The sequence below is a fragment of the Pan paniscus genome, chromosome 1, assembly GCF_029289425.2.
Source record: "Pan paniscus chromosome 1, NHGRI_mPanPan1-v2.0_pri, whole genome shotgun sequence".
Classification (NCBI taxonomy): Eukaryota; Metazoa; Chordata; class Mammalia; order Primates; family Hominidae; genus Pan; species Pan paniscus.
In genome coordinates, this window is record NC_073249.2 from 171,690,986 (window position 1) to 171,713,196 (window position 22,211).

Here is a 22,211-nt window from a genome sequence, read left to right on the forward strand (position 1 = left end):
GGGCACCCAGTGGCCCAGGATCTTACTAAACATAAGTCAGATTGTACCACTCGGCCCGAGTGGCTCCTGTCTCACTCAGAATAAGAGCCAGTCTTTACTGGGACCTTCAGGGCCTTCCTAATGTGTCCCCCGGAGCCTCTCCAAGGTTGTCTCCTGTGAGCTTCTCTCACCACTCCAGCCTCACTGGCCTCCATGTTGGTCCTCAAATAGCATGGTCTGTGAATTTGCTCTTCCCTGTGCCTAAACTGTTCTTTCCTGATATGCAGGTGGCTCACTCTCACTTTCTTCAGCTTTTACTCATATTCTCAGTGAGCCTTCTCTGACTGTCTTGTCTAGATTTTCAGCCTCTTTCCTACCCCTGTATTTCTTTTTATTTCCCTTCCCTACTTTATTTTTTCTTTAGCATACTATTATATATTTTATTTATCTTGTTTATCTCTCTCTCCCAATAAAATGTAAGCTCCATGAGAGCAGATTTTCTTCTGTTTTGTTCACTGCTGCATCCTCGACACCTAAAACAGTGCCTAGAACATGATAGGTACTCAATCAATATTTCAGTGACTTCATGAATTAGTTTATTTTGTACCTTCTCTGTGTTAGGACTCCAGGTGTACAAAGCTGCGTAAGACTGTTCTGCTTTTTAGGCTTTTATAGTCTAGAAAGCAAGCTAATGTAAAGTAAAGGTATTTAAAAGACATATAAGGTTTTTTTTTCCCCTATGGTTATTATATATATTTCCCCCTATGGTTATTATATATATTTCTTTAATTCCAAATGTAAGACTTTATGTGACTGCATCTTTTTAATTTACAGAGCATAAACCTTACTAGAGAGATCAAAGAACTCTTCAAGTTTAGTGCAAATTGAGTAGTCTTTAGGATTTTAGAATATTTGCATATACATAATGAGATATCTTGAGGATGGGACCCAAATCCAAACACTAAATTCATTTATGTTTCATATACACCTTATATACACAGCCTGAAGGTAATTTTATACAACATCTTAAATAATTTTGTGCATGAAACAAGATTTTGACTGAGATCGGTTACATGAGGTCAGGCATGGAATTTTCCACTTGTGGTGTCATGTTAGCACTCAGAAAGTTTCCGATTTTGGAGAATTTCACATTTCAGATTTTTGAATTAGGGATACTCAGCCTGTGTTGGTATTGTGGGGTTGTCAGAGTTAACTGTATTTGAAGACTGGGTGTGGTGGCTCATGCCTGTAATCCTAGTAGTTTGGGAGGCTGAGGCAGGAGGATTGTTGGAGGCCAGGAGTTCAAGACCAACCTGGCCAACATAGCGAGACCCCCATCTCAATTTTTTTAAAAATTATATTTCATATATAACAAGAATTTTAAAAAGAAACCCCACTCAGAATGATATTATAGCAGCTAAATAACAAAAACTGTACATAGTATCTTCAAGTTTAATAATTTTTAACTATCTCACATTTATCCTGAATTTATTAAAAATCTTCCCACTTGTAAATACGTTGTGTAATGATGCCCGATTTCTTATTCCTTATAACCAGAAAATAGTGCTTTAATCATATCTGAATCTCTTTTATGCAGTTATAACCATTTTGTCTTTTCTGATCTTTGGGAAAAAAACATGGTAACTTCTTTTTCTCTACTTAAATTACATGTATTTATTGTTGTGTGTGAATATCAATACATAAACACACTACTTTTGTTTTCACATCACTCCCCCTGTTCTCTACTGGGGAACAGTCATTAGCTCAGTGGTGCCTACTATCCATTATATTAATTACACATGCCCTCTGCTTTACCTCTCTTCTACTGTGCCTGCCTTTTGGCACCTTAGTCCCTTCACTAGCAGGTGGGCAGGAGAAGGGAGAGCAAGTAATACACGCTAGGAGGTAGTAATCCCTCGTCTAATATGTTACCATGTGGTGTTCTTCAGTACAGACGAGCACTGTGCTTCCCTCAAGCTTTACAGTGACCAGCCAGCCTTTCAGAACTAGTATTTTTATTGTTTGTAAGTTTGATTAGGAAAGGAGAACATTCTTTTGTAAATTTGAATTTCTATTTTGCTTTTTTCCATCAGGAGAAATCCCTCCCTGGTGTAGTGATGGCTCTCGTATGTAATGTATTTGACATGCTTTATCAGCTCGCCAATCTGGAAGAGCCAAGGTAAATATAAATATTCGTGAGGCTTGGCAGAGAGAAAGTTACTAACATTAGGGAGCCAAGTAACTTTTCACTTGAAATGCATTTTACTTTATATTCCATACTAATGGACTTTGTTGAATTAAACTATGGCTTATATGAAAAAAATTGTATTTGAAAAACTTCAGGATAACTCTACGAGTACGGAAGCTTCTGCTCTTGATACCCACTGATCCAGCCATTCAGGAAGCCCTTGATCAACTTGATTCTTTAGGAAGAAAGGTATGAGTATTTTTTAACTAGCATGGCAATTTTATATCACAATTCAGTGAGTGAAAATACAACCTGAAATCACATCAAGGTCATATGATACCATCTTTCCCATAATGTTTTTTCTTCTTTTGAAAAATACCTTCACCAGCCCAGTGCAGTGGCTCACGCCTGTAATTCCAACACTTTGGGAGGCCAAGGTGGGAGGATGGCTTGAGCCCCAGAGTTCAAGACCAGCCTGGGCAATGTAGGGTGACCCCATCTCTACAAATAAAAAAATTAGCTGGTGTGATGGCATGTACCTGTAGTCCCAGCTACTCAGGAGGCTGAGGTAGGAGGATAGCTTGAACCCAAGAGGTCGAGGCTGCAGTGAGCCAAGATTACACACTGCACTCTGGCCTGGGCAACAAAGCAAGACCCTGTCTCAAAAAAAAAAAAAAAAAAGAGAGAGAGAGAGAAATACCTTTGCTATAAATGGAAATCAGAACTTAATGTTGACTTTTAAAGTATCTATATAAAGTCAATAATGACATCAGGTTTCAGAACTGGAAGAGCCTTTAGTACCATCTACCTTTCCACCTCCTCATGTTATATATTAGGAAGCCAGAACTCAGAGGGATGAAGTTACTTGTCCCAGATCAGACTCTAGTTGTGATTCAGTTGAGACGTTTTTCATTAGCCATGATGCCTCTTTGAATCTGATTGTTGCGTATGTCTGAGTTGCTAATATAAATGGATTATCATTTAATTTTTTCACAGTTGATATTTAAATTTCATTTTTGTTAATTGTTAGAATGTTGTTCCTTAAGGGATTTATCTATATATTGAAATTGTGTCTTATCTATAATATTGTTTAATTATGTTCTCAGAATAAATTGATGTAGAAAAAGTTGTTAGAACTATATTTTCTATTTTATAATTTAGTGGTAGAAATTTAGATCAGCTCAGTCATGTCATTTATTGCTTATACACTAATTTAAAGGATAAAACTAATGTAATAAAATATATCACTAGTATTAGCTTAACAAATTTTTCAAGCCTACCACTTTAGCAATCTTATAATTTTATTATCAGTATTTAGAGATACAAATTTTAAACACAGAAACTAATTAAAATGACCTTCTCAGGTGTTGCTTAGAATACATGCTCAAAAGCATTCCCATAGTATTTGAATCTTATTGAACATTTAGAATTTGTATGATGAAGTTTGATGTTTTAATAGTTACGGAGTGATGTGGTTTTATGAAGTTAATTTTTAGAAAATAGCATTGGTGTGGCTTATATTAAAGAGGGAAAGAATATTAGGACGTGTACTAAGATCTGTTTCTCTTTAATTTGTCCTTTTAAGTAGTTTATGTCTTTCTCATTCTCTTAAACTTAGAAAACATTGCTGTCTGAATCAAGTTCTCAGTCCTCAAAATCTCCATCCCTGTCATCAAAGCAACAGCACCAGCCAAGTGCCAGTTCAATTTTAGAAAGTCTGTTTCGATCTTTTGCCCCGGGAATGTCTACCTTCAGAGTGCTCTACAACTTAGAAGTAAGAAACCTAATTTCTTTCCATTTCATTTTGACAGGTCTATTTGGATTTATCGATTCATGCTTTCAGATGTCAGAAATAAGTAAATAGGTTTCTGTTATGTGATGATTGGTTGAAAATTAGTTTTAAGAAATAGATTATAAATTGAAACGTTTTTGCCTTTGAATATGCAAAAGATATTTTTATTACTACCTTAGCCCATTTGGGCAGCTATAACAAATCACCATAGACTGGATGGCTTAAACTGCAAGCATTTATTTCTCATAGTTGGAGTGGCTAGGGAGTCCAAGATCAAGGCACCAGCAGATTCGGTGTCTGGTGTGGGCTGGCCTCCTGGTTTATAGATGGTACCGTCTCACTGTGACCTCACTTCCAAAATAGGAATTTTAGGGGAATACAAACACTCAGTTCGTTGTAATTAGCCTCCCCAAAAGAAGCTTTAATACATTTAATTGTTTACTGTCTACAAGTCATGGTGGTAGTTAAGGGAACAGAGTTGAAAAAACAAGATACTCACTCCAAGATGTTATGAGTAAGACATATGGAAGCTGGATATACTGAGTCTGGATGGCAGAGTGTAAACAAAGTACTATGGGAAAGTGACCAACTGGAATCAGTTCTGCTCTTGGAGAGTAATAGGTCAGACCCTCATACCACTCTTGGTCTGAAGAAAATAAAGCCCTGAATGATTTTGCTTTGTCTTAGGAAGTTATATCCAGGCACTAAAGAATAGAATCCATATCAGTGCCTAAGCAATCTTAATTATTATATCATGTATCTTAAGTACACAAAAGTCAAAAATTTTAAGAGGGTACCTGCATTTTTTCCAAGTTTCATTTCATGTGACAATCTGATTGGGAGCATATAATTATAGTCCTTCATTTTCCCACTCCACTTGTTGCTTGTATGATGTGATAACTTTTCATACAAGCAATATCTTACTGCTTCAAGGTGTGATGACATTTCATATTTGCCTTAATCATTCCTGTGAAAAGACATGTTGGTCTAAAAAGAAAAAATATTTAGCAAATATTTTAAAAATTAAGCATGTCCTTATTTATATGGACATTTAAAAATATATGCAGTATTCAGCATGGAAACCACGTTTGAGGTTGAGTCATCCTTGTGTTTAAGAATTAACTTTATGAAATGTAGTAGCATTCAGTGTAGTATTAAGTTATAACAACAGCATGGAGTACCAAAGTGCTTTCTATTTAGATTATATTTTACATTTTCATGCATACTGAGGAGGCTTATTCAAAATGAAAATACTAACTTAATGTTCACCCTGTTTAATAAACAGATGTCAAAAAATAAAATATATGCAGTATTCCAAAACAGAAAATTGCCTAGGAATTTTTAGCCCATTTAAGCCTAAAGAATATGCATCTTGTGATTCCTGCCAGATCTGTCATTTGTTTTTGAATGATTATCTCCAAAAAGTTCAAGTGTAATTTTAAACACCTATATTTAATAGAAAAACAGAATGTTCCAACAATGGGTCTAGCTTGTCATCAACTATCTAAATTCCATTATCTTAGAGCCATAGCACTGCAGTGGTAAAATACCTCTGGTATCATTTTAAGACTTCTGAGTAAGTGTGAATTCCTTTGATATTTTTTGTTTTGCTTTAGGTGCACAAAATAGTTGGAAACCTAACACTCCCAAAAGCTTTTATTTTGCTGTCAGCTAAAAGGTTAATTTCTTTGCAATTTGTTCATTAACTTTTGTTTACCTGCTAGGAAACTTCAAAGTGAATATTTCCTTGTCTTTGAGGAAACCTGTCAGTTCACTAAATTGTTGTCCATTAAGTATGAGGCAGCTGGGGTCAGAGTGTCCATGTAGACGAAGAGCTATATATATTTGAAGGGCTTAGAAGAGCACAGGTTCCTTTTCTCCCATGTAATGCTCATTATCCCAGGTTGGTGGGCCTGTTTCTCCAGAGCAACCTAGGAAGAAGGCATCTTTAACAAAATCTCACATTAAGTTCTAAACTCATAAAACTCATGGTTTCATAGAAGCAGATTTTTTAAGACTAGAAAATGATCTTGAACTACATCTAGTTTAAGACTGAGGCTATGTGAGTCTTTATTTTTAAATCATAACTAAATAAGCAGTTGTTTACTGAGTACTTGTTTTGTGCTGATGCTTATACTAAGCACCTTAAAGCTTGTGCTGTAGTATTTAATCCTTAATCGTCCTGTAAAGGCAATTACTATGTTCACTTAGTGATGAGAAAACTAGGACAAAAGGGAGCATTGTATGCCTAAGGTCTCTCAGCTAGGTAAAACTAGAATGTGAACTAGATTTGTAGTCTTGGCTATAGTATGGTTATTTATGTGAAATTCTGCCCAACCAAAGTATTCAGTTGAACTCCACTTTAGGTGTAGGCATTGCAGCGTCATAGAAGGGCATGAGTGTTAGAATGAGACACATCTGGATTTGAATTCTAACCACGTGACCTTGGGTGAGCAGTCACTTAACCTACTTAACCTTTCAGGTCTCAGTTCCCTCACCTATAAAGTAAAATACATATGCCTGATACATTGTAGATGTTCAATAAATAGGAGTTAGAGTTATTATTGGGAAACTCATCTTGCATTTTTAATATATGGGCTGTTTTATAAAACTTTGGTGTATATCTTTCTAAAGAATATATCTAGCATATCACATGAAATTATCTGTTCTTATCTAAGCCTGAGGGTCTGAGACTTTCATGTTTGCCAGTTTCATGAAAAGAACACACCAGCTTTCTCTAGAACGGAAAGATTTTTCTTCCAAAGTAAATAGAATAGGGAAAATGTGATTATTTTATCGTGAAACATCAGCTTCTACTTATTTCTGGGGGAAAAACAGTGTGCAACATTTAAAGAGATTCTAACTCAAGTTGTCTGAATGTTTTATTTAGTAAAGGAGTAATTTCTGCTGAAAATGTGTGGATGAATAATTGTGCTTATCTGTTTCCTAGGTTCTAAGCTCCAAACTCATGCCAACAGCTGATGATGACATGGCCAGAAGCTGTGCCAAATCCTTCTGTGAAAACTTCCTCAAAGCTGGCGGTTTGAGGTTAGAGTTTCAATGTAATGTTACATGAGTTGCCGAAAATGAATATAGTTATTTTAGTTAATTTCCCCTGCAAAGTCTTGCTTATTCCTACAAGGTATCATATGACTCATTGTGAGAGTTATTATAAGAAGGAATGATGTTTCAGTCCTTTAAAATATTTTAAATCATTTTATAACTTCTGATTATTTGAAAAACGTATGGAAGCATGTCTCTTTCCCCTCTGGTAGTGGGGGAAATTTTCAAGAAGAGTAGAAGCAAGGAGGCTGTATCTGTTTCTTTTGTGTCTCATGTCAGTTTGAAATAAGGTGAATTTGATCGCTGTAAATCCATATTGTGCAAGGTATTAGTGCTGGGGATGCAAAGATAAATTAGATATTATCTCTGCCTTTGAGAGGCAGCTGATGGTTTAACAAAGAATAACAAACAGCTAGGTAACTATATTATAAGTATTAAAACAGGGCAGGCATGGTGGTTCATGCCTGTAATCCCAACACTTTCAGGGGCTGAGGCAGGAGGATTGCTTGAGCCCAAGAGTTTGAGATCGTACGGGGCGACATAGTGAGACCTCATGTCTACTAAAAATAAAAATTAAAAAATGGTTGAGTGTGATGACATGCACTTGTAGTCCTAACTACTTGGGACACTGAGGTGGGAGGATCACTTGAGCCCGGGAGGTGGAGGTTGCAGTGAGCAGTAATTGCACCAGTGCACTCCACCCTGGCAACGGAACAAGATCCTGTCTCAAAAAAAAAAAAAAGGTATTAAAGCAGAGGCATATATAAAAAGTACTTGTGAGGAGGAGGGGTGAGAAAGTAGTGGTTACATTGGTTGAATTTGCTTAGGGTCATAAGGTTAGGAAATTATTCACAGAAAATGACTGTTGAGCTAGGAATTGGGAAATTATTTACCTAGAAATCCTCTAGGTAAATAAGGAAGGAAAGGGCACTCCAAGCTGGAATGGAAGGAAGGGTGAGTGAGAGCATGAAGACGCATCGCCTATCTTGGGAACCTCAGTTGCCTGGTGTTCAAGCAAAGGATGAAGGAGAGAAACATGTCAGGAAGGGTCTCATTGGGGAATACGAGTGTTGTCTTGTAGTCCATGAAAAAACAGGCAGTTTCTAAGCCGAGAATTACCTGAAACAATTACTCTGGCAGCAGTGACGAGGACGAAGGGAAGTGGGAGAGACTGGAGGAAGGGTAGACTGAGAGCTGACAGTATCCAGAGAGGAGATGAAGGGCAGTAACAGAATGACATTTATGACTAGGTAGAGGGTGGGGACATTTATAAAATGGCCCTGTGGTTTCTAGCTTGGTAGAGTGGGGAAATGGTGAGTCATTAGTCAGTATGAGAAATAAACACAGAGAGATGGAACGAACAAAGGAAAGCAAGAGAAATAAGTTTGTTTGTATACAAGGTCCTTCTGAGTCATGTGAAGTAGATGGTATGGATTGGATAGGGTGCTTGTTAGAAAAGTGGAGAATGGCATGAGAGATTTGGGAGCGTGTGAGTAAAACCATGAGGACGTAATCCAGCTGTCAGAGCTGAGTGGCAAGTGTAAGGCAGGAAGGTAGCGTCAGGGCATAGAGATCTCTCCTTTCAGATGAGTAAGAAAAAAGGGGTGATAGTAAATTGAAGACAGAAATAACTGAGGGTGGTCATCAGAGAAATGCAAATCAAAACCACAATGAGATACCATCTCACACCAGTTAGAATGGCAATCATTAAAAAGTCAGGAAACAACAGGTGCTGGAGAGGATGTGGAGAAATAGGAACACTTTTACACTGTTGGTGGGACTGTAAACTAGTTCAACCACTGTGGAAGTCAGTGTGGCGATTCCTCAGGGATCTAGAACTAGAAATACCATTTGACCCAGCCGTCCCTTTACTGGGTATATACCCAAAGGACTATAAATCATGCTGCTATAAAGACACATGCACACGTATGTTTATTGCGGCACTATTCACAATAGCAAAGACTTGGAACCAATCCAAATGTCCAACAATGATAGACTGGATTAAGAAAATGTGGCGCATATACACCATGGAATACTATGCAGCCATAAAAAAGGATGAGTTCATGTCCTTTGTAGGGACATGGATGAAATTGGAAATCATCATTCTCAGTAAACTATCGCAAGGACAAAAAACCAAACACCGCATGTTCTCACCCATAGGTGGGAATTGAACAATGAGAACACATGGACACAGGAAGGGGAACATCACACTCTGGGGACTGTTGTGGGGTGGGGGGAGTGGGGAGGGATAGCATTAGGAGATATACCTAATGCTAAATGACGAGTTAATGGGTGCAGCACACCAGCATGGCACATATATACATATGTAACTAACCTGCACATTGTGCACATATACCCTAAAACTTAAAGTATAATAATTAAAAAAAAAAAAACTGAGCGGAAAGTTGGCTTTTCTGTTTTGATTTTAGCTTGTGGAAGACTCTTCATAGGTTAACTAAAAGGGACCAATGAAGGAGAAAAGAATAAAGATAAAAGAAAAATGGGTAAATGATGGGGCCAACTTGTACTGCAGTTGGAAGCAACTTTTCTCTAGAAAGAAGTAGGCATACCATTTCCTCTGGGTGAGGTAGGCATGGACACCAGCTCAAAGCATGAGCAGAGGATGGTTGAAGGAATTCCTGAGGGGAGGTCTGGCACAGAGTAGGGACCTTGAGGAGGTCGAGGGGATGGGAAACAGGGAAATGATGGCAAAAAGGATTCCCAAGTACCGTAGAAGGTCTGGCACACATGTGTAGCTTTATTCTGTGTTCCACACTGTAGAGGTGTTTTTAGTACAAACTCCTTTCACATCACTCAGCCATTTACAGGGCTGTCAAAATAAAGACATTGAACATTTGGCTTATTTGTGTATGTCATTTAATTCATGTACCAGATATTGTTCTAAGCAATGAGAACAGAGCAGTGAGTAGATTAGACCAAAATCCACATCCTCATGAAGCTTACAGTCTAGAGGGGGAGACAATTAACATAAGTAAAAGTATGCGGTGAGGAGAGCTGTAGAGAAAAATAAAGAAGGAAGCAGGGATTCGGGGGCTATGATTTTCAGTAGGGTGATCAGGAAAAGCTTCACTGGGGTGACATCTAGCAAAGACCTGAAGGAGATAAGGGAGCGAGACCCAGGAGAAAGCTTTTCAGAGGAGCAGCCAGTGCACACCCATGCGTGGGGACCTGCCTGGTGCTGGCAGAGGCCACAGGAGGCCAGTGTGGTTGGGGCACAGTGAATGAGGCAGTGTTTCCCATTCTCAAATGAGACAGAGGTCTGGGACATGACATTGCAGAGATATCAGAGGTCAAGTTATGAAGGATCTTACAGGCTACTGTGAAGACTCTGCTGTTTTTCAGCATAGGAAATAGGAAACCATTGAAGGATTTTGTGCAGAGGAGTGCCATGATCTGAGTTAAATTTTCTAAGGATCACCGTGATGGGTCTTTTGAAAATAGGTTTGGAAGGTGGAGAGTCAAGAGCAGAAGCAGGGAGAATAGTTAGGAAGCTTATAGGTATCATAGGAAATTATTATGATAGATGTATGTAGGCTCTTTTTATGACAGAATCATGTAGAAACTAAGTAATTGATGATGACCGATTACATTACTTATGGAAAAATTAAAATGAAAAAAAATAGAAGTCTTTAATATCCTGCCTTTTTTTCTTCTTTTTGAAGTTTGGTTGTAAATGTCATGCAGAGAGACTCCATCCCATCAGAAGTAGACTATGAAACAAGGCAGGGTGTTTATTCCATCTGTCTACAGCTTGCAAGGTATGTAAATATATTGCATTAGTCTTACCAGGCAATACTTGACTTTTTCTTCTCAAATCATGTTTTTAAATAGTATGAATGGACTCAGAATAAGTCTAGCTGTTTCTTTTTAAGATTTTTACTTGTCGGACAAACAATGCCCACGTTATTAGATGAAGACCTCACCAAAGATGGCATAGAAGCACTTTCTTCCCGCCCATTCCGAAATGTCAGCCGGCAGACAAGCAGACAGATGTCCTTATGTGGTACCCCAGAAAAGTCATCCTACCGACAGTTGTCCGTGTCTGATAGGTCTTCTATTAGGGTTGAGGAAATCATCCCTGCTGCTCGAGTTGCAATACAAGTAAGTGATTTGTGTGTTCAAGACATTTTAGTACCTCTTATTCAGAATGTCCTGTTTAGGAAGAGGTGCTATGGGGATATAAAAATGATTAAGAAATGAATATTGCCTTCAAGAAATTTATGGTGACTTAAAAAGAGATCACTAGGGTAGAAATAACTATAATTCCAGGTAGAAAGTATCAAGTGTTGTAAAACTACAAGACAAAGCATTCTGTGTGTCTTCAAAGGAGGCAGAATAATTTCCTTCACCTGTGGCTGTGATGGGTGATTTTATGTTATAGATGGCATTTGAGCTAGGCCTTGAAGAACAGATGAGGATTAGATATACAGAGATAAGTACTTAGAAAGTCGGAGAAAGGAGACTTGTTCAAGCAAAAGGGAGCACATGTGCAAACTAGAGACAATACCAGAGCTTATGGGAGGTCACGAGGTCATAGTATGTGGGAAAGGGGGAAAGTGAAAAAATTGGTAAAGTGTAATTTGAAGCCACAGCGTGAAGATCAATCTGTTTTACAGATAAAAAAGAGAGATTGAAAGCCCTTGAGCAGGATGGCAGCTTGAGAAAGGCCATCTTTCTGGATGACCTTGGAGGGAAAGGAGGCGTATGAAACTGAGACCTGTAAGAAGGTTGTAGATGTCAGGGCATGTGTTCAAGTATTGTTCTTTCTCATAATACTTGTTCCATTCTTTAGACAATGGAAGTAAGTGATTTCACTTCTACTGTGGCTTGCTTCATGAGATTGTCATGGGCTGCGGCTGCAGGACGGCTTGATCTTGTTGGGAGTAGCCAGCCAATTAAAGAAAGTAATTCCCTGTGTCCTGCTGGAATTCGAAACAGACTCAGCAGTTCAGGTACTGATTAAAAAGAGACAGTAATGAGAACACTGGGTAAGAAATAACCATAAGAATTCTGTGTGTAGGTTTGCCAGAGTCACAAAAATGGGAGACCCTCTTCTCTTGCTTGTGAGCATGAGTAAAAATGCATCAAGCTCTGTATACACTTAGTATTTATGTATGTTCCTATATGTATGTCATATTTCACTTAAGAAGAAAAATATTTATAAACACATAGAGTAAGTGAAGAAACCAAATCAACAGTTTTTAGCTTAGCTGAGTATAAAAGTGTCATGAAACCAATCATTGTGGCAATAATACAAATTCATTTAGAATTCAGTCCTGGAAAACAGTTCTTTTCTTGGTTTGCCAGGTTATTTTTCATTAGGCCTCTTTAAAATATATCTTTATTTCCCAGCTTTGTTTGGTCTTCCTGCTCAATCTCTATTTTAGAAATACCTCAATAATAAAGGAAGTTTTTAAAATTTTGACATATATACAGTAAAGTGCAGACAGTAAAGTGTATGAGATTTTTAGGATTTTTGTATGCATATGACCCATCTACATCAAGTTACAAGGTAGAAAACATTTCCGATATCCTCTGGAGGGCTCCCTCATGCCCACAAAATTGCGCTATTTTCACTTCTATCGCCTGAAATTAGTTTTGCCTTGTGAACACATTTTGATTGCCTGCAAATGTGTTTTAAAGAAAAAGTAGTGAGAGTGTTTCAAATACAGTATTAAATCTCTCTTGCTTCTTGGACCTAAGTGCTTTCTTGAAGTATTTAATGTCACATGAGGATTCTGGAACATATAGTAAAAAGATTAAAATATTGCATAGTTCCTGTAGGATCCACAGTAAATTTCTGCTTATCTGTTTTCAGGAAGCAATTGCAGCTCTGGAAGTGAAGGAGAACCAGTAGCCCTGCATGCAGGAATCTGTGTTCGACAACAGTCTGTATCCACCAAAGACTCTCTGATTGCGGGAGAGGCTTTGTCTCTTCTCGTTACGTGCCTACAGCTTCGGAGCCAGCAACTGGGTATGCTGGAGGCTTGTTTGTGATTAATCTCTTTTAGGGAAAGGCCAAGTTTCTGTTGGGAATTCTTTACATTTCTTCCTAGATAAGGTCCCATTGGTCAAAATGAAAAAGGCGGGAAGTTGGCATGTGGCATAGCTAAGAATAATGCTAAAATAGCTCATTCTGAAGAAATATTTATTGAGCACCTTCTGTATATGAGGTTCCGCAGTTGCTGTCACCAGAGCAGTATGTCTGCACGCCACGAGCTTGCTGTCTAGTTGAGGAATTCAAAGAGCCCAAATTTACTAGTTCATAAATTACAGAATTAGAATTGTATATCGATTCCTGATAATGACTCTAGTATTAAAAATTGTGTAACTTAAGATTTGCTCTTTCATCTTTATTGTTGGCTTTGGTGAACGGGGACCATTACTAATCATTCTCTAACATGAGAGCACCCCAGGGCTCAGGTCCTATCATCTCTTCTCTATCTCCATTCATTCCCTTGGTGATCTCGTGCAGTTTCACAGTTTTAAATTCCATCTATATGTTGACAACACCTAAATTTGGGTCTATGACCTGTACCACTGTCCTGATGTCTCCAGTTGGATATCAAATAGACATCCCAAACTTCTCATTTCCAGAACTGAGCTCCTCTAATCCTGCCCATATCATCCTAGAGTTTTCTCAACTTAAAAGCAGTTCTATTCTTCCGGTTGCTCTGGCCAAAAACCTTGGCTTCATCTTTGATATCTTTTTTTCACCCCCTACTTCTAAGCTGTCAGCATATCCCCCTTCAAGCCCTCTCTAGATTCTACCCCTTAACATCCCTTTCACTGTTGGTCCCTCCGAGCTGCCATTGCTTCCTACTTGGACTATAGCAAGAGTGCCCTAACTCATCTTCCTGCTTCTGCCTTGCAGTTTATTCTCTACTCAGCAACCAGGGTGGACCTTCTAAATTTTAAGTCAGAGTACATCACTCCTCTTTCAAAGCCTTCCGGTGGCTTCTCAGTTCACCAAGTAAAAGCCAAATCTTTACAAGGGGGTGGACACTGTGTACCACTTGATACTCCTGTGCCTTTGCTTCTACTCTTCCCTTTACTCACTGTGCTTCGGCCACCCTGGGCTCCTTGCTGTTCCCCCAGCAGCCAGCATACATTCCTTCCCTTGCACTGGCTGTTTGTTCCCTCTTTCCAGTATGCTTACTGAAACATTCCCCAACCACCTTTAAAAAAATTACAATGCTCTTCTTGCCCCTGCACTGCCCAGACTCCTTACCTTATTTTTTTACTGTAACATTTATCATTTTATAACTTGCAAAATAATCTACTTATTTGTTGTGTTTATTGTCATTATCTCCTCCCCAACTAGATTGAAAGCTCCATGAGGACAGAGACTTTTATTCATTTTGTTCCCTGATGAATCTCCAGCCCCCAAACACTGTCTGATGTGTAGTAGATTCTCAGTAAATAAATATTCAGAAATGAAGTTTTAGCAACTCCACTTTTAAAAAGTGTACTAATCCTACTCTTAGCTGTTTGATTTCATTTAATTTTCCTAGAATTGTTTAACTTAGAGATATTTTCAAATCAAGATGAAAAAATGATAACTTCCCTCCAAGCTTTTATCTGTTATCATTTGTAAGTTTATTTTAGGGTATATTTTGTAGTTTGCAACTATTGATAGTTTATCAAGGCAAGACATTTATTGTGTAACTGGTATGTGCAAGGCATTGTGATAAAATATGGAGCACAAAAATAAGACATGGTTTCTTCTCTTAAACAACTTAGAATTTTATGGGGTAAATGGACAGGCGTGAAAGCAATTGTAAAAGGTCCTGAATTATTGTATGTAAAAGAGAAGAGCTTATGCTTAAGTTGAGCTTAAGAAATTAATCAAAATTTGAAAATGCATTACCTAACTTGTTTCACACACCCACATCCCCCATTTCTTCTTATTAGCATCTTTCTATAACTTGCCCTGTGTTGCTGATTTCATCATTGATATTCTGCTCGGATCACCAAGTGCTGAGGTAAGGATTTTTCACATTACTTACAAAACTCCTTTGGTCCTGTTGTTTTGTGAGCTGTCTCAACTACCTGTGACATTGTCGGGAATACAGGAGTGGCACTGAGTGCTCTCAGGGAGTGTACGAAGGGGCTGCAGACCATGAAAGAAAAGTAACCATTTGGACTCTACTGCCTTTCCTTCTACTACCTCCTCCATATGCCACCAAAAGTTATGAGACTAATGTTAGTAAGTTATTTTTGTTTATAACAACGTTACAACCAGTGTCTGATATCCATAGCTCACAAGGGCAGCTGGCACTAAGCATCCACGTTGTTGGTCAGAATCAGGAAAGATCAACCTCAACCCATAAACTTTCATTAGATATTATAGTTCTGACATTCTTACGTGACCTTGAGGATTAACTTAAACTTTCTTTTTTCTTATTTTCATTTACATTAAGTTATAAACCTATTGAGTAGAGTAGAATAGTAGAATAATTTGGGAAATCAGTTCCCAAACCGCAGTGGGTTTTAATTAGCCATTAAAACCTTACCATTAAAATCTGAAACACTCATACCTTTCTAGTATCCTTCAATAACTTGAGTGACTAAATAGGCTGGACTTTGGAAGAAAATCACTTTTTAAGCAGTCTCAACATGTTGATTCATGTCTGTCCTTTGCTGCTGATCATGTAATTTCAGATTCGCCGGGTTGCCTGTGATCAGCTGTACACTCTTAGTCAGACAGACACATCAGCGCATCCAGATGTGCAGAAGCCAAATCAGTTTCTTCTAGGCGTAATCCTCACGGCTCAGCTGCCTCTCTGGTCTCCAACTAGTATTATGAGAGGAGTCAATCAGAGGTAGGTAATAAAAATGGAAAAGCTAACCTTATACAGAGAGAGGATAAATGATAATTTGTGTGCTGCTCCCCTGAAGTCCACAGTGCATTATTGAGATGACTAGAATTTCTTTCTTCTTCTGACATTTGGGTCCTGAAAGATGGCATTTGGATAGGAGAGTTAGAAGAAACACTACCAGGCCTTTTTCTCCATGTCCCCAGTTCTCACTTCACCCCATGTGATTCACCTACCCCAGAGAGAAAAAGGAGCTCACCTGATTGGTGAGAGCCTGGAATTATTGGAGCCCGGTCACTGTGTAAAGGTTATACTGATCCTCTCCCCTTGTGCCTCACTTTTTCAGTGCAGATATCTTGCAGCTCCGTGTCTAGAGGTAGCCAAGGTATCCTCCTAGCTTGCCTTCTTGGTTTTATACATGCTTCAGTATGTAAGAGAGCTTGTAGTCCAAACTCATGAGATGACTATTCTGCCTGCCCCATCTTACCTCAACAAGTGAGCCTGCATGCATGTGCTCCTCAGTCTAGTCCCAGGATAGGAGGTAGGGGTCTCACATTGACCTCAAGTTCATATGACTTTTTCTAACTCACCTTTACCACACAGCCCCTACTATGGGGCTTATAAAGTGTCATGGAGATTTGTGAAGTCAATGTTTCCTTTCCTTGTTTATGTGCTTTATAAATTAGGTCCCTCTCTTTTGCATCATCCTAAACTGAAACACTATGCCCATGAAGAAGTCATTAAATAAAAGACTGATAAATTTGACTCCATAAAAATTAAAATTTTCTATATAGGAAAAAATGCCTCAAAGTCAAAAGTCAATCACCAAACTGGGAAAATAAAATCTGCAACATACATGACAGACAATAAGCTAATTTGAGATATATATATCTATATATATAACTATTATAAATTATTAAGCAAAAGACCAACAGCCAAGTTAAAAAGGGGCAAAGAATGTAAACAGACTGTTCAAAGACATGTAGATTTTTTTTGAATTGCCAAATTTTTTTTATTGTGGTAAATATACATAACATAAAATTTACCATGAGGTATACAATTCCACGACATTAAGTATGCACACATTGTGATGCAACCATCACAACTGTCTATTTCCAAAACTCTTTTGTCATCCTAAACTGAAACTCTGTACCCATTGAACAATAACTCTCTCTTCCCCCTCCCCCATTCCACGGCAACCACCATTCTACTTTCTGTCTCTAAGGATTTGACGACTCTAGGTACCTCATATAAGTGGAATCATACAGTATTTGTCCTTATATGTCTGGCCTATTTCACTTAGCATAATGTCCTTAAGGTTTATTCATGTTGTAGCATGAATCAGAATTTCCTTCCTTTTTAGGGCTGAATTATATATCATTGTATGTATAAACCATATTTGTATATCCATTCATCCATAGATGAACATTTGGGTGTTTCCACCTTTTGGCCATTGTGAATGCAGCTACAAACACGGGTATGCAAATATCTGTGTGAATCCCTGTTTTCAGTTCTTTAGGGTGTATACCCAGAAGTGGAATTGCTAGATCATTTAGTAATTCTGTGTTTGATTTCTTTGTGGAACCACCATACTGTTTTCCACAATGGCTGTACCATTTTACTTCTCCACCAGCAATGTACAAGGATTCTCATTTCTCCACATCTTAGCCAACGCTTGTTGTTTTCTAGGATTTTTGTTTTTGTTTCGTTTTGTTTTTGATAGTAGCTATCCCAATGCATGTGAATTGGCATCTGTGGTTTCAGTTTGCATTTCCTTGATGACTAATGTTGAGCGTCTTATCATGTGCATGTTGGCCATTCATATGTCTTCTTTGGAGAAACATCTATTTTAAGACCTTTGCTCATTTTTAAATTGGATTATTTGTTGTGGAATTCTTTATATATCCTGAATATTGATCCCTTATCAGATGATATGATATGCAGATATTTTCTCCCAATCTGTGGGTTGTCTTTTAGCTCTCTTGATGGTGTCCTGTGTATGTATTTTCTCTTTAGTTACCTGTGTTTTTGCTGTCATAGCCAGGAAATTATGGCCAAATCCTGTGTCACAAAGTTTTCCCCGTTTTCTTCTAAGGGTTTTATAGTTTTAGTTCTTACATTTAGGTGTTTGATCCATTTTGAGTTTAGTTTTGCATATGGTGTAAGGTAAGGGTCTGACTTCATTTTTCTCCATGTGAATATCCAGTTTTCCCAGTGCCCCTTTTTAAAAATACTATCCTTTCCCCATTGAATGGTTTTGGTGCCCTTGATGAAAATCAGGACCATATTTTTGAGTTCTATATTTCTATTCCATTGGTCTGTATGTCTGTCTTTATACCAGTATAAGACTGTTTTGATTACTGTAGTATTGTACTAAGCTTAAAATCAGGAAGTATGAGTCTTTCAGCCTTATTCCTCTTTTTCAGGATTGATTTGGCTACTTGGAGAGTCCATGTGAATTTTAGAATGGGTTTTTCTATTTTTGCAAATGTCTTTGGGATTTTCATAGAGATTTCATTGAACCTGTGGGTGACTTTGAATAGTAATGACATCTTAACAAGATTTTGTCTTTCAATCCTTGAACACAAGATGTCTTTGTATTATGTCATCTTTAATTTCTTTCAGCAATGTTTGTAGATTTCACTGTACAAGTCTTTTGTTTCCTTAAGTTGGTTCCTAAGTATTTTATTATTTTTGATGCTATTGTAAGTGAATTGTTGATTTCTTTTTCAGTTTGATCATTGTTAGTGTAAGAAACACAACTGATTTTTGTGTTGATTCTGTATGCTGCAACTTTGCTGAATTTATTTATTAGTTCTAACAGTTTCTTTTGCAGAAACTTTAGGGCTTTCCATATATAGTAACATGTCATCTGTTAACAGATAATTTTACTCCCTTTTCAATTTGGATGTCTTTTAGTTCTTTTTCTTGCCTAATTGCTCTGGCTGAAACCTTCAATACTATGTTGAATAGAAGTGGTAAAAGTGGGCGTCCTTGTTTCTGCTCTTAGGATAAAAGCTTTCAGTCATTCAGCATTGAGTATGTTAGCTGTGAGTTTTTCATATCTGGCTTTATTATGTTGAGGTAGTTTCCTTCTATTTGTAGTTTGTTAAGTGTTTTTTATCATGAAAGTGAGTTAAATTTTATCAAATGCTTTTTCTGCTTTGATTGAGATAATCATGTGGTTCTTTTTCTTTCTTTCCCTTAATATGAGATTACATAGATTTTCGTACCATGGACCATACTTGAATTCCAGGAGTCAATCCCACTTGTTCATGGGGTGTAATCCTTTAAATGCACTCCTTTGGTTTGATAGTATTTTGTTGAAGATTTTTGCATTAGCATTCATAAGGGATATTGGTCTGTAGTTTTCTTGTGGTGTCTTTTTCTGGCTTTTGTATCAGGGTAATACTGGTGTCATAGAATAAGTCAGGAAGTATTACCTCCTCTTCAGTTTTTTGAAAGAGCTTGAGAAGACTTGGTGGTAATTCTTTAAATATTTGGTAGAATTCACCAGTGAAGCCATCTGGTCCAGGGCTTTTCTTTGTTGGGAGTTTGTTTGTTTTTCTTTTCTTTTCTTTTCTTTTCTTTTTTTTTTTTTTTTTGGATTACCAATTCAGTCTCTTTGCTGAATCTCTTTGCTAAATAGATTTATTTACCTTTTCTGTTTCTTCCTGATTCAATCGTGGTAGGTTTTGTGTTGCTAGGAATCTGTCTACTTCATCTAGGTTAATTTGTTGGCATATAGTTGCTTACGGTACTCTCTTATATCCTTTCCATTTCTGTAAAATTGGTAGTTATGTACCCACTTTCATTTCTGAGTTTAGTAATTTGATCCTTCTCCCTTTTTTGTCTTAGTCTACCTAAAGGTTTGTTGGTTTTGTTGATCTTTTCATTCAAAGAGGCAACTTTTGGTTTCATTGATTTTTTTTTTTTTTCTTTTTGGTATTGTTTTACCATTCTTTATTTATTTCCACTCTAATCTTTGTTATTTCTTTCCTTTTACTAGCTTTAAGTTTGGTTTGTTCTTCTTTTCCTAGTTCCTTAGGTGTAAAGTTAGGTTGTCAATTGAATCCTTTTCTTGTTTTTAATGTAAGCATTTATTTATTTATTTTTAATTATACTTTAAGTTCTGGGATACACGTGCAGAACGTGCAGGTTTGTTACATAGGTATACACGTGCCATAGTGGTTTGCTGCATCCATCAACCTGTCATCTACATTAGGTATTTCTCTTAATGCTATCCCTCCCCTAGCCCGCCACCCCCCGACAGGTTCTGGTGTGTGGTGTTCCCCTCCCTGTGTCCATGTGTTCTCATTATTCAGCTCCCACTTATGAGTGAGAACATGCAGTGCTTGGTTTTCTGTTCTTGTGTTAGTTTGCTGAGAATGATGATTTCCAGCTTCATCTGTGTGCCTGCAAAGGGTATGAACTCATCCTTTTCTATGGCCACATAGTATTCCATGGTGTATATGTGCTACATTTTCTTTATCCAGTCTATCATTGATGGGCATTTGGGTTGGTTCCAAGTCTTTGCTATTGTGAACAGTGCCACAATAAACATACCCGTGCATGTGTCTTTATAGTAGAATGATTTACAATCCTTTGGGTATATATCCAGTGATGGGATTGCTGGGTCAAATGGTATTTCTGGTTCTAGATCCTTAAGGAATTGCCACACTGTCTCCACAGTGATTGAACTAATTTACACTCCCACCAACAGTGTAAAAGTGTTTCACCATATCCCCTCCAGCATCTGTTGTTTCCTTTTTAATGATCGCCATTCTAACTGATGTAAGATGGTATCTCATTGTGGTTTTGATTTGCATTTCTCTGCAGTGATCATGAGCTTTTTTTCATGTTTCTTGACCACATAAATGTCTTCTTTTGAGAAGTGTCTGTTCATATCCTTTGCCCACTTTTCGATGGAGTTGTTTTTTTCTTGTAAGTTTGTTTAAGTTCTTTTTAGAATCTGGATATTAGCCCTTTGTCAGATGGATAGATTGCAAAAATTTTCTCCCATTCTATAGGTTGCCTGTTCACTCTGATGATAGTTTCTTTTGCTGTGCAGAAGCTCTTTCATTTAATTATATCCCATTTGTCAATTTCGGCTTTTGTTGCCATTGCTTTTGGTGTTTTAGTCATGAAGTCCTTGCCCATGCCTATGTCCTGAATGATATTGCCTAGGTTTTCTTGTAGGGTTTTTATGGTTTTAGGTCTTGCGTTTAAGTCTTTAATCCATCTTGAGTTAATTTTTGTATAAAGTGCAAGGAAGGGGTCCAGTTTCAGTTTTCAGCATATAGCTAGACAGTTTTCCCAAAAACATTTATTAAATAGGGAATCCTTTCCCCATTGCTTGTTTTTGTCAGGTGTGTCAAAGATCAGATAGTTGTAATAGATGTGTGGCATTATTTCTGAGGCTTCTGTTCTGTTCCATTGGTCTGTATATCTGTTTTGGTACAGTACCATGCTGTTTTGGTACTGTAGCCTTGTAGTATAGTTTGAAGTCAGGTAGCATGATGCCTCCAGCTTTGTTCTTTTTGCTTAGGATTGTCTTGGCTATACAGGTTCTGTTTTGGTTCCATATGAAATTTAAAGTAGTTTTCTCTAATTTTGTGAAGAAAGTCAGTGGTAGCTTGATGGGGATAGCATTGAATCTATAAATTACTTTGGGCAGCATGGCCATTTTCACAATATTGATTCTTCCTGGGCACGAGCATGGAATGTTTTTCCATTTGTTTGTGTCCTCTCTTATTTCCTTGAGCAGTGGTTTGTAGTTCTCCTTGAAGAAGTCCTCCACATGCCTTGTAAGTTGTATTCCTAGGTATTTTTTTCTCTTTGTAGTAATTGTGAATGGGAGTTCACTCATGATTTGTCTGTCTGTCTATTATTCGTGTATAGGAATGCTTGTGATTTTGCACATTGATTTTGTATCCTGAGACTTTGCTGAAGTTGCTTAAGGAGATTTTGGCCTGAGAGAAGATGGGGTTTTCTAAATATACAATCATGTCATCTGCAAACAGAGACAGTTTGACTTCCTGTCTTCCTATTTGAATACCCTTTATTTCTTTCTCTTGCCTGATTGCCCTGGCCAGAACTTCCAATACTATGTTAAATAAGAGTGTTGAGAGAGGTCATCCTTGTCTTGTGCCAATTTTCAAAGGGAATGCTTCCAACTTTTGCCCATTCAGTATGATATTGGCTGTGGGTTTGTCATAAATAGCTCTTATTATTTTGAGATACGTTCCATCAATACCTAGTTTATTGCATATGTTGAGCCAGCCTTGCATCCCAGGGATGAAGCCAACTTGATCATGGTGGATAGCTTTTTGATGTGCTGCTGGAATCA

General features: G+C 37.7%; 1 protein-coding gene across 3 annotated transcripts in view; it reads left to right on the forward strand.

Annotated features, from left to right (window-relative positions):
* Positions 1 to 22,211, forward strand: part of USP24 (ubiquitin specific peptidase 24) — a 148,784-nt gene that overhangs the window by 79,385 nt on the left and 47,188 nt on the right. For all 3 annotated transcript variants that reach the window (XR_004672856.3, XM_008967853.4, XM_034965914.3), the window contains exons 29-38: positions 2,073 to 2,158; positions 2,323 to 2,416; positions 3,786 to 3,941; positions 6,910 to 7,007; positions 10,706 to 10,801; positions 10,916 to 11,144; positions 11,836 to 11,995; positions 12,862 to 13,017; positions 14,958 to 15,028; positions 15,708 to 15,868. Coding sequence is in view for 2 of the 3 variants with exons in the window: in XM_008967853.4 (XP_008966101.2) it covers positions 2,073 to 2,158; positions 2,323 to 2,416; positions 3,786 to 3,941; positions 6,910 to 7,007; positions 10,706 to 10,801; positions 10,916 to 11,144; positions 11,836 to 11,995; positions 12,862 to 13,017; positions 14,958 to 15,028; positions 15,708 to 15,868 (1,307 nt within the window). In the remaining variant the exon portion in view is untranslated. The remainder of the gene's footprint in view (positions 1 to 2,072; positions 2,159 to 2,322; positions 2,417 to 3,785; positions 3,942 to 6,909; positions 7,008 to 10,705; positions 10,802 to 10,915; positions 11,145 to 11,835; positions 11,996 to 12,861; positions 13,018 to 14,957; positions 15,029 to 15,707; positions 15,869 to 22,211) is intronic.